At 35.6% G+C, this 13085-nt stretch overlaps 1 protein-coding gene across 2 annotated transcripts in view; it reads right to left on the bottom strand.

Moving 5' to 3' along the window:
• Positions 1-13085, bottom strand: part of ADAD1 (adenosine deaminase domain containing 1) — an 80059-nt gene that overhangs the window by 47774 nt on the left and 19200 nt on the right. For both annotated transcript variants that reach the window (XM_043902347.1, XM_043902346.1), the window contains exons 7-9: positions 5430-5553; positions 4049-4219; positions 2875-3104 (exon numbers count right to left, since the gene is read on the bottom strand). In XM_043902347.1, the coding sequence (XP_043758282.1) occupies positions 2875-3104; positions 4049-4219; positions 5430-5553 (525 nt within the window). The remainder of the gene's footprint in view (positions 1-2874; positions 3105-4048; positions 4220-5429; positions 5554-13085) is intronic.

Below are 13085 nucleotides of genomic sequence, written 5' to 3'. Positions count from 1 at the left end.
CTGGAGAAAACAAATCATGTGTAACACAAGTGATGGCTAGGTAGGAAAATACATAAAGGCAAAAAGCATCTTGTCTTTTTATTTTCTATTAAAATAATAGTGCCTTTTAAAAGAAACAAATTTAAGATTTTTTTCTTAAAAAAGGAAAGACTATTACCATAGACAAAATGAGTATCTGAGAACATCTAAAGTATGAAATTAATCTCTGAAAACTTTTTGAAAGTAAAATAAAGTCTTCAAATGTAATTCTCTTTCCACCTGTAACTGATCTATTATTGATAAAATAACTTACATTTTAAAGAATCAAAATAAGGAACTGCAAAAGATTTCATAAGACGAGAAAAAGGGACAAGGTCATTATCATCAAATAATCAAGATTTAATCTGTACCTGTCATTTAGTTCAAAGTGAAAGGGAAGCAAATTTCAATTCTAAAGAGTAATTTTTAAAATCAATTGGAGCACTCAATTAATGGAATAGATGGTCATTAAATCCTATATCCCACATTACTGGATCCTTTTAAACTAGAGTTGGATGATCAGAAATGGCATAAAAAGAATTTGTATAATAAATGAGAAGCTTTAAATAAACTCAAGATTCTTTTAACTGTACATATCACACTTTTAAATGTACAGTCTGAGTATTTCTCAATGAGCCATTCATATCATCTGTATCAGAATCACTGGTTGGTGCCCTTTTAAAATGTATATTCCCGGGGCTATCCCCCAGAGAGACAGTAGAGCTCTTAAGAAGCTGAGAAATCTGCATTTTAAACAAACATTAAAATCTGTTTCGGCTTTGTCAGGCAGAACACCAATTAATTAACTCTAGATATGTCTCATAAAGACGCAGAGAGAGAGATCGGGAGTAATTTTACAAGGTCTTCTAGTATTTTTATTGCTTCCTGGTGTTCCCATTCCCATGTGCAAGATGGTAGTCAAATTATGAGATCTAATTGTTAAGCCCTAGTCCAAACCACTAAATACTACATAATTTCAAAAGAATCTATTTGAGTCCATCCTTTTAAGAGACGAAAATATTATGAAGTTATGTTATACAAATGACAAACTGTAAAATATCTTTCTTCACAAGTCAAAGAAAGCCTTGCATTTCAAAGTTGTGACTCTAGAGAATGCATAGATATTTATTAGACATTCTGTAGACATTTATCAAGAAAATAGCCTTTCTTTAAAGAAGATTTAAGAAAAATTTGAAGTGCCTGAGAGAGCTTAACTAAAACATAGAATAATTCTGGTATCAAATTTAAATTTAAGAAATAAATCATCTATAAGAATATATATTTGGAAAAAAGGTAAATTTAAGAAATAAATCATCTATAAGAATATATATTTGGAAAAAAAGAAGTAACTCCAAAGAGGTACTCTCATATATTGCTAGTGATAATATAATTTGGAGAGTAACTTGGCAATAATTTTCAAAATTGCAAATTCATATATTTTTGACCTGCAGTTCTACTTCTAGGAATTCATTTTACATTTACATATATTTTACTTTTGTGTCAATGACAAACAAAAAGGTCAAGGTTCACTGTAGCATTTGGTAGCTGCAAAAGATTAGAAACAATCTAAAGTTCCATCAACTCACAACTGGTTAAATAAATTATAATATGTTTATACAAAGAAATACCATAAGAGAGTTATGAATAATTATGAAAAAAGTCTTCATAGAGAAAAATTTCCAAGATACATTATTAAATGAAAAGAGTAGGATGCAGAAAAGTGTAAACTGTATTATCCCATTGGTGAAACATTTTAAAAAAGTATAAGCATAAACCATCTTCGGAAAGGAAACAAGAAACTAGGAACAATGGATACCACAGAGGTAAAATGGCAGCTGAGGCACTAGGATAGAAGTTAAGACTTTTCACTGAAAACCCTTTTGAATCTTTTGAATTGTGAAACAAGTTTCCAAAACAATGAAAATAAGCTGAATACTAGAAAAATAATCATTATTTCCTTTTTATAATTTATTAAAGTCAAGCCAAACAAAAATGGCAAGAAAATATAACATTTTGTATACATATAGAACTACAAAAAAATAGTCCATAAGAGAACTGCTTAAAGAAATGGATATAAAATACACAGAACAATAAAAAAACTCACAAGAAGAAAACAAACAGTACCTTCTAAAAACAAAACATTACTCATATGATGAGCTAAAGTTTTTATGTGAGCAATCATTACCAAAAATTAACAGTAAACAAAGAAGAGTCAAGTAACGGTAGAATTTAAATTGTTTCCCAAGGGTGACTAAAGCTTTGAAAGTTTCAGGGCTTTGTGAAAACTACAAAACTGAGTGTCCAAAATACCTGTTGATGAGATAACACCTGGAAACCCATTCAAATATAAATACCAAAGAAAGAAGTTAATTATCAGTTCATGTCATTTATTTTGTATTCTATTTACTTCCTACTTACTCCACAAACCAAAAGAACCCAACTCATGACCAAGTACATTTTTAAAAAGTATAAAAGTAGCAAAGAACCAAAATGGGCATTTAATATTTTTAATTTCAGGAATAACTAAATATAAGCTTACCTGAGAAGTTGAAAAAAGCACTTTCTCCCAAAAGAAAGGGAAACATTGAATATTGTGCAAACAAAAGCATATGTTCAAGCCAGAATACATAAATTGCCTAACTTATAATATTAATTCTTAGCCTTCTCACAAGATAATAAAAGTCATATTATACTAAGTGTGATTACAAGTTACCATGAAATGAAAACCTCAACAAAATAGTGGATCTGAATTTTACCTTAAGGAAAGCTTCATGCATGCAAAATTTGATTTTACACTGATAAATAAAGTGTAATTACTTAGTGAAAGAGGCCAAGAGGTACTGAAATCTCACTCACCAACAAGAATACTATTGACATAAACTGGCTGTATAAAGTGACTGAGCAACGCTCCCTGTACACCAAGCACTTCCCATCTTGTCAACTTGTCACTTGAGGACATACTGCTTATTCTATTAACAACATCTGCAGGACAGTAGACAGTCAGATAAATTTTGCCTTCAACAGCCACATGGAGACTTAGTTCTTCATTGGCTTCAAATGCAGATATAGAATGTGGATTAAGACGCCTAGAGGAAGAAAAGAAAGTTTCTTCCTTTAAAAATCAAAGTCAACGAAGTAAAATCTGCATATACCTAAGAATTGTAACTTGCCAGTTACACTTAATTCCAGTAACAGAAATAGAGGCAAACCCAAAGCAAGGCAGGATGGAATGACTTTGTTCCACAAGGTTAAAACCAAGTGGAAATTAACCCTATTGAGAGCTTCCACAAGGATAAATTTCATATTATTGCCATTTTCTATGTCCCTTAAAATCAACTAAAAATCTGATTTTTGCCCCTATCATAATTTTTGAGCTATTTCCTTTCTCCAAATGAAAATTTTTAATAATGACAAAACTAGAGAATGAAAACAGAAAACTGACAATTTATATTTAAGATTCACTTCCAATAAAATATGAAAAACAATAAAATCTAAAATTATTTTTCTTAGGGTTTCTCTACAGGAACACTCACCCTTGTTTTCAAAGGTGTTACTGGAAGGCTTTTAAACAAACTATAGACCATGATTATCTCTAGATGGTCAGACTTGAAGTGAATTTTACTTTCTTTTTGTCTGTGTTATTCAAATATCATGCTACTGATGCTACCCATTCATCAAGACAATGAAGTTCTGACTATACAAGAATAGACTGCATTCCTTAACTCTTGTGTTAGTATGTGAAGAGTGCATAATCCATACTTCCTAAAGTTTATAAGAGTCTTAACAACTAGAAAGGAATAGAAGGTTTTCTACAGCATATAAAAGAAAGTGGTGAAGTATGTGGACTATTTAAGTAATAGTAATAGGTAAGACTGAGTGCAGGGAGGGAGAATGAATTTGTGGTCTCTTGCAGCCTACAAGGCTGGAAAGAAAATATGGATGGATTTGAATTTACTTGTTCTTTTGATATATGGATTCAGAATGTATAAATGGTCATGCTAGTTGCTTTTAATAGCTTCCATATACTTACAATTGTGACTTAATCTGGGCTGATCCTTTAGGCAACTGGTTCATATAGAGGTAAATGTTGATATTTTGCTTGAGAGTGAGTAGATCAGAAGCTGGTTCTGTACAAAATATTGATTTTTCCATCATAGCAGGATTTTTGCTATAGTAGAGTAGAAGTTGTCTATAAAAGTACCTAAAAGACAGAGCTTTATTGAGTAAGAATATTTAAAAATGAAATATCTTAAACATTATATTCATGTCATGAGCAATGTTCCTATAAATCAAGTTTTATTATAAAATCATCTTAGTCTTACTTAATGAAGATGTAAGTCCCTTGAGAGTTCTTCAGCTACAGCACAGCTTGCCCTGTGACCTGCCTTAAAGCATCATTCCTCGACTACCACTCCATTCGAAAGCACTCAACTATCATTTCTTACAAAAGAGCCATTTCTCTATTGATTCCTCCTTTTTCTCAAGAACATCTCTGCTCCCAGCCTCCTAGGAGGAGTATCAATTTTCTGCGTTATTTCTATTTTCTCTTCCCCAAACACACAGGCAAACAGTTATGGATCCTGTTACGTAGTGGTTCTGAAGACAAAAACTTAAGAGCATAGGAATAACATAATGAAGCCCATAAACTGAATTTACAAGTGAAATAGATTTCCTGAAAGACAACTCAAGGGGACAATTACTACTTTGCTTACTCAAAAAAATATATATAATTTTAATCCTATCAGAAATATGTAATAAAAAATTAATCATCACTATATCTGACAGTGTCAAGCATGGGAAGAAATAAACACAAAAGAGGTAGTTTTCAGTGAGCTGTATTACTTTCATGGACTTCTCAATAGCTTTCCTTTTAAGATTACAGGATTCTTTCCAAAACTAGGCATGCATACCTCAGCCCCCCTTCTCTTTGAGATCTGCCAGTCTAAAAAATACTTTATTGATATTTTACCATATGGTAGACTTTGTACAAACTTCATGAGTGGAAACTCACTGATTTCTGCCTTTGGATAAGCATGGCTAATTCAGGGGTGAAGTATTACTAAGACTACTTGGTCCAGATCTAAGGCTATACTCTCAATTTACTTTAATTAGTAATGAAGACTTATTTTGTCTTTAAAAATAGGTTGCATGGCTTTTAAAATTTAGTCCATAATGTCATGATAATAGAAGACACTAAAATTCACAGACTAAACAGTGCAGTTAATATAAGGTTTCTAAAACTGACATGAAAATATAAGACGGCTCAGGTAAGCAAGACAATACCGTATCCTTGGCTCAGTGATGAGTAAAACTCCACTTGTAAATTATAACTTATATATGTGATTACTTTAGGCTAGTATTAATATAACAGCACTAATATTTGTTGGCATTAAATGCATTTGTTACCTTACCTAAGGAGAGATCTCCTTGCTGTAACAATGGCGTGAGTATCATGCAACACTCTTCCATTTGGCTTAATGCACTGACTGTAATTGTATTCACCTGTGCCTATAGCTACAACTTCGTGCTGTCCAGCTGAAAAGGAAAGGTTAACAGTAGCAGATTATTTTGACCTTCCTCTCCTCTATGTTCAACCTCCACCTCTACTTTATCATCTTTTTACATTTATATGCAACAAACTGTTATTTAAGCATCTATGACTGGATTGGCCAAAAGGTTTGTTCATTGTTTTGTTTTTTTCCTGTAAGGTGGCACTAGCAGTACTTAGTTGCCTTTAATTTCATTTGAAACAACTGCTAAGATTGTATTGTGACACCTGTCCTATCAGCATGCATTTAAAAAAATTTATCCAAATTGATAAATCTTTGTGTAGCCACTTTAATACTGAAGATGGAAGAAAATCAGCAACATTTTTGGTATATTACATTTTATTCTTTCCAGAAAGATAAAAATGCAACTGATATGTAAAAAATGATTTCTCCAGTGTATGGAGAAGGTGCTGTGGCTGATTGAGGAAGTCAAAAGTGGTTTGCAAAGTTTCATGCTGAAGACTTTTTGCTGGACAATTCTCCATGGTCAAGCAGACCAGTTGAAGATGAAAGTGATCAAAGCAGACATTAACTGAGAAAGATCAACATATGTCACATGGGAAATAGCCAACATATTCAAAATATTTCGATCTAGTGTTGAAAATCATTTGCGCCAGCTTGGTTATGGGTCATCATTCTGAAGTTTGGGTCTGAATAAATTGAGAAGAAAAATCTTCCTGACAGTATTTCCACGTGATTCTCTACTTAAACATAATGAAAACATTCAATTTTTAAAACAAATTGTGATGGGCAATGAAAAGTGGACACCGTACAATAATGTAGAACAGAATTAATCATGGGGCAAGTGAAGTGAACCATGACCAACCCCACCAAAGGCCAGTCTTCATTGAAAGAAGGTGATTTTATGAACATGGTGGGACTCCTCTATTCTGAGTTCCTTCCAGAAAAATCAAACAATTCCAACAGTACTCTCCCAACTAGACCAACTGAAAGCATCACTTGATGAAAAGCATCCAGAATTAGTAAACAGAAAAATGCATTATCTTCCATCAGGATAATGCTAGATCACATGTCTATTTGACGACCAGACAAAAACTGTTACAGCTTGGCTGGGAAATTCTGATTCATTCACTGTATTTACCAGATACTACAACTTCAATTATCTTAATGGAAAAAATTTCAATTCCCTGAAGACTGTAAAAGGCACCTGGAACAGTTCTTTGCTTAAAAAGAAAAAATAGCTTTCGGAAGATGGAATTATAAAATTGCCTGAAAAATGGCTTAAGGTAGTACAACAAAATGATGAATAGGTTCTTCAATAAAGTTCTTAGTGCCCTTCATGGATTACAGCCTTATTGTGGCAAACAGGCTTGTGTAACTCAGTGAAGCTATGAGCCATGCCATGCAGGGCCACCAAAAACGGACGGGTCATAGTGAAGAGTTCTGAAAAAACAGCATCCATTGGAAAAGGAAATGGCAATTCACTCCTGTATTCTTGTCAGGAGAACCCCATTGACAGTATGAAAAGGTAAAAAGATATGACACTGGAAAATGAGCCCCCCGCCACAGATTGGAGGGTGTCCAGTATGCTACTGGGGAAGAGTGAAGGGCAATCCTGAAAAACCTGTATGCAGGTCAAGAAGCAACAGGTAGAACAGTACATGGAACAACAGACTGGTTCCAAATTGGGAAAGGAGTATGTCTAGGTTGTATGTTGTCACCCTGCTTACTTAACTTATATGCAGAGTACATCATGTGAAATGCCAGGCTGGATGAAGCACAAGCTGGAATCAAGACTGAGGGGAGAAATATTAATACCCTCAGATACGCAGATGATACCGTCTTTATGGCAGGAAGTGAAGAGGAGCTAAAAAGCCCCTTGATGAAGGTGAAAGAGAAGAGAAAAAAAGCTGGGTTAAAACATTCAAAAAATTAAGATCATGGCATCCAGTTTCATCACTTCATGGCAAACAGATGGGGAAACAATGAAAACAGTGACAGACTTCTATTTTCTTGGGCTCCAAAATCACTGCGGTGACTACAGCCATGAAATTAAAAGATGCTCACTCCTTGGAAGAAAAGCTATCAAAAACGTGGACAGTGTATGAAAAAGCAGAGACATTACTTTGTTGACACAGGAATGTATAGTCAAAGCTATGGTTTTTCCATTAGTCATGTATGGATATGAGAGTTGGACCATAAATAAGGCTGAGAGTCAAAGAATTGATGCTTTCGACCTGTGATGTTTGAGAAGACTCTTAAGAGTCCCTCAGACTGCAAGGAAATCAACCTTGAATATTCACTGGAAGGACTGATGCTGAAGTTGAAGCTCCAATCCCTTGGCCACCTGATGAGAAGAGCTGACTCAATGGAAAATACCCTGATGCTGGGAAAGACTGAAGACAGGAGAAGGGGACGACAGAAGACGAGATGGTTGGATGGCATCACTGACTCAATGGACATGAGTTTGAGCAAGCTCTGGGAGATGGTGAAGGACATGGAAGCTTGACATGCTGCAGTCCATCGGGTCGTAAAATGACCGAGGGACTGAACAACAGCTAGTAAGAATGAAGCAGGTGGGCCAAAGCAAATCAGCTGTGTACGTGTCTGGTGGTCAAAGTAAAGTCTGAAGCTGTAAAGAACAATACTATATAGGAATCTGGAATGTTATGTCCATGAATCAAGGAAAACTAGACATGGTCAAGGAGACAACAGGATTGAACATTGACATCTTAAGAATCAGTGAACTAAAATGGATGGGAATGGGAGAATTTAATTCATATGACCATTGTATCTACTACTGTGGGAGAGAATCTCTTAGAAGACACAGAGCAGTCCTCATAGTCAACAAGAGAGTCTGAAATGCAGTACTTGGGTGAAAGCTCAAAACCGACAGGATGATCTCGGTTTGCTTCCAAGGCAAACCATTCAACATCACAGTAATCCAAGTCTATGCCCTGACCACTGATGCTGAAGAAGCTGAAGCTGACCAGTTCTACAAAGACCTACAACACCTTCTAGAACCAATACCCAAAACAGGTGTCATGATAGGGGACTGGAGTGCAAATTAGGAAGTCAAGAAATATCTGGAGTAACAGGCAAGTATGGCCTTGGAGAACAAAATGAAGCAGGGCAAAGGCTGACAAATTGCATCAAGAGAATGTACTGGTCATAGCAAACACCCTCTACCACCACCACAAGTGATGACTCTACACATGGACATCACCAGATGGTCAATACCAAAATCAGACTGATTATATTCCTTGTAGCCAAAGATGGTTAAGTTCTATACAGTCAGTAAAAACAAGAGCTGACTGTGGCTTAGATCACAAGCATCTTAATGCAAAATTTAGGCTTACACTGAAGAAACCAGGGAAAACCTCTAGGCCATTTAGGTACAACCTAAATCAAATCCCTTATGATTATACAGCAGAGGTGATGAATAGATTCAAGAGATCAGATCTGGTAGACAGAATGCCTGAAGAACTACAGAATGAGGTTCACAATGTTGTACAGGAGACAGTCACCAAAACTATCCTCAAGAAAAAGAAATGCAAGAAGGCAAAGTGGTTGTCTGAGGAGACTTTATAAACAGCTGAGGAAAGAAGACAAATGAAAAGCAAGGGAGAAAGGGAAAGACATACTCAACTGAATGCAGAGTTTCAGAGAATAGTAAGGACAGATAAGGCCTTCTTATGTAAACAATGCAAAGAAACAGGAAAACAACAGAATGGGAAAGACTATAGAGATCTCTTCAAGAAAACTGAAGATAGCAAGGGAACATTTCATGTAAGAATGGGCATGATAAATGACAGAAATGGTAAGGACTTAAAATAGATTAAGAAGAGGTGGCAAGAATATACAGAACTACTATACAAAAAAGGTCTTAATGATCCAGATAACCATGATGATGTGGTCACTTACCTAGATCCAGATATCCTGGATTGTGAAGTCAAGCGGGCCATAGGAAGCATTATTACAAACAAAGCTAATGGAGGTGACAGAATTCCAACTGAGCTATTTCAAATCCTAAAAGATGATGCTGTTAAAGTGCTGCACTCAGTAAGTCAGCAAATTTGGAAAACTCAGCCGTGGCCACAGGACTGGAAAAGGTCAATTTTCATTCCAATCCTAAAGAAGGGCAATGCCAAAGAATGTTCAAACTACCACAGTATCGTGGTCATTTCACATGCTAGCAAGGTTATTGCTCAAAATCCTTCAAGCTAGGCTTTAGCAGTGTGTAAACCGAGAACTTTCAGATGTACGAGCTAGGTTTCAAAGAGGCAGCAGAGCCAGAGATCAAACTGCCAAAATTCACTGGATCATGCAGAAGGCAAGCAAGTTCCAGAAAATCATCTACTTCTGCTTCACTGACTATGCTAAAGCCTTTGACTGCTGATCACAACAAACTGAAAAAATTTTAAATAGCTGTGAATACCAGACCACCTTGTGTGTTAGTCTCTCAGTTACGTCTGACTTTTTGCTATCTCATGGACTGTAGCCCAGGCAGGGTCCTATGTCCACGGAATACCAAATCACCTTACACCTGTCTCATAAAAAAACCTATATGTGGGTGCAACAGTTAGAACTGGACATGGAACAATGGACTGGTTTGTTCCATGGAACCAACGGAGTGGTTCAAAGTTGGGAAAGGCGTATGACAAGGCTGTATATTGTCACCCAGTTTATTTAACTTATATTCAGAGTACATTACGTGGATTGCCAGGCTAGATGATTTTCAAGCTGGAATCAAAACTGCTGGGAGAAATATCAGTAACTTCAGATATGCAGATGTTACCAGTGTAATGGCAGAAAGTGAAGAGCAACTAAAGAGCCTCTTGATAAAAGTGAAAGAGGAGAGTGAAAAAGCTGGCTTAAAACTTAACATTCAAAAAACTAAGATCATAGCATCCAGTCCCATCACTTCATGGCAAATAGATGGAGAAAAAGTGGAAACAGGGACAGATTTTATTTTCTTGGGCTCCAAAATTACTGTGGGTGGTGACTGCAGGCACAAAATTAAAAGACACTTGCTCCTTGGAAGGAAAGCTATGACAAACCTAGACAGTGTATTTCAAAGCAGAAACATCACATTGCCAACAAAGGTATGTATAGTCAAAACTATGGTTTTCCCAGTAGTCATGTATGGATGTGAGAGCTGGACCATAAACAAGGCTGAGCTCCAAAGAATTGATCCTTTTGAATTGTGATGCTGGAGAAGACTCTTCAGAGTCCCTTAGACTGCAAGGAGATCAAACCAGTCAATTCTAAAGGAAATCAATCCTGAATATTCATTGGAAAGACTGTTCCTGAAGCTCTAATATGCTGGTCATTTGATGCTAAGAGCTGACTCATTGCAAAAGACCCTGGTACTGGGAAAAACTGAGAGCAGGTGGAGAAGGGGGTGGCAGAGTTTGATATGGTTAGATAGCATCACCAACTCAATTGACATGAATCTGGGCAAGCTCCATGAGATAGTGGAGAACAGAGGAGTCTGGTGTGCTACAGTCCATGGGGTCACAAAGAGTCAGACATTGCTTAGTGACTGAACATCATCATCAAAATTCTTGGTGAAAATAAAAAATCTCTTAATTAAAAACAAAAGGAACTTTTTGGCCAACCCAGTAAATGCCAGGTATTAATATAAAAAGAGATTAGGTTACCTGAGTGAATTAGGCCTATAATTCAATGAAAAATTCTATTTTACCATTTTAAAGCTAGCAAAATATTGACCAAAAATATGGAAAAGTATCAATAATTCCACACCTTCAAATAAGAGTTTGAGAGTCTTCCACAAATGAACTTACTTACAAAACAGAGGTTCACAGACTTAGAAAATGAATCATGGTTGCTGAAGGGAAGGGACAGTTAGGGAGGTGGGGATGGTTAGGTACACACTGTTATATTTAAAATGGATAACCAACAAGGACCTATTGTATAGGACACAGAACTCTGCTCACTGTTATATGGCAGCCTGGATGGGAGGGGGTTTGGGGGAGAATGCACACATGTATATGCATGGCTGAGTCCCTTCCCTCTTCACCTGAAACTATCACCACATTATCAACTGGCTATACTGCAGTGCAAAAGAAAAGGTTAAAAAAAAGTCTGAGAGTCTTCTAGGAAGCAAAGTTTTAAAAATACTTCAATAATAATATCTCAATTTAAAAGGCAGATGTTTGACATTATACTTTGTCTAAATTTTTGCTTTTTTAAAATATAAATTTATTTATTTTAATTGGAGGCTAATTACAATATTGTATTGGTTTTGCCATACACTGACATGAATCCACCACAGGTGTACATGTGTTCCCCACCCTGAACCCCCCTCCCAGCTCCCTCCCCATTCCATCCCTCTGGGTCATCCCAGTGCACCAGCCCCGAGACCCTGTATCATGCATCAATTTTTGCCTTTTATGAATAAAGGCAACAGAATAACTTTTTGCTGTACCCCATTTGAGATTTCTTTGAAACCCTATGCTCAGAAGATACTGTTAATTTTTTTTTCCACCTCCTATTTATGTGGACTTTCTATAACCCAGTCCTTCTCAGTTTGAGATCATCAACTTAAGATCACTCATATATATATAGTTATATTAATATATGAACCTCATGGTTGGCATAAACCAAAAACCTATAATAGAGATGCACACAAAAAAGACAAAGGAATCCAAACCCAACTACTAGAGATGGGCATCAAATCACAAGAGAAGAGAGCAAAAGAAAAAAGAAGCAAAAGAGAACTATAAAAATAAGCTGAAAGCAAGTAACAAAATGTCAGTAAGTATTTACCTATCAATAATTAAATGTAAATCGACTAAAAGCTCCAATAAAAAGACATAAAGTAGCTGAATGAATAGAAAACAAATACACATTACTGCCTGCAAGAGACTCACCTCAGATCTACAAACAGACAGATGTTGAAAGTGAAAGCGACAAAGATTTTCCATGAAAATGGAAGAAAAAGACAGACAGTAAAAAGGTAAAGGGCAATATACAATGATAAAGGGATCAATCTGAAAAGAATACATAGTAAGTGTAAATGTAAAGCATTCAACATAGGAGTATCCAGGTACATAAAGAAAGTATTAATAAACATAATGGGAAAAATTGATAATAATACAATAGTAGGGGGCTACACCTCATTTACATCAATAGCCAGACCATCCAGACATAAAATCAATTTGAAAACACTGGTCTTAGATGACACACCAGACCAGACAGAATTGAACATATATGGAACATTTCATCAAAATAGCAGAATACATATTCTTTTCAAGTGTATGTGAAACAATCTCCAGGACAGATCACATGTTATGCTACAAAATAAGTCTCAATAAATTTAAGAAGACTGAAATCGTATTAATATACAGCATCTTTTCTGACCACAATGCTATGAATGTGGAAATCAATTATAAGAAAAGAAGCACAAACACATGTATTTTAAACAACATGGTACTAAACAATCAATGGGTCACTGAAGAAATCAAAGAGGAAAATTAAAAAATATCTAGACACAAATGAAAATGCAAACACAATGACCCAAAATCTATGGGA

The sequence above is a fragment of the Cervus elaphus genome, chromosome 5 (genome assembly GCF_910594005.1).
Source record: "Cervus elaphus chromosome 5, mCerEla1.1, whole genome shotgun sequence".
NCBI classification, from domain to species: Eukaryota; Metazoa; Chordata; class Mammalia; order Artiodactyla; family Cervidae; genus Cervus; species Cervus elaphus.
Note: the sequence above shows the minus strand (reverse complement) of the source record. Positions and strands in the feature narration are given on the sequence as shown.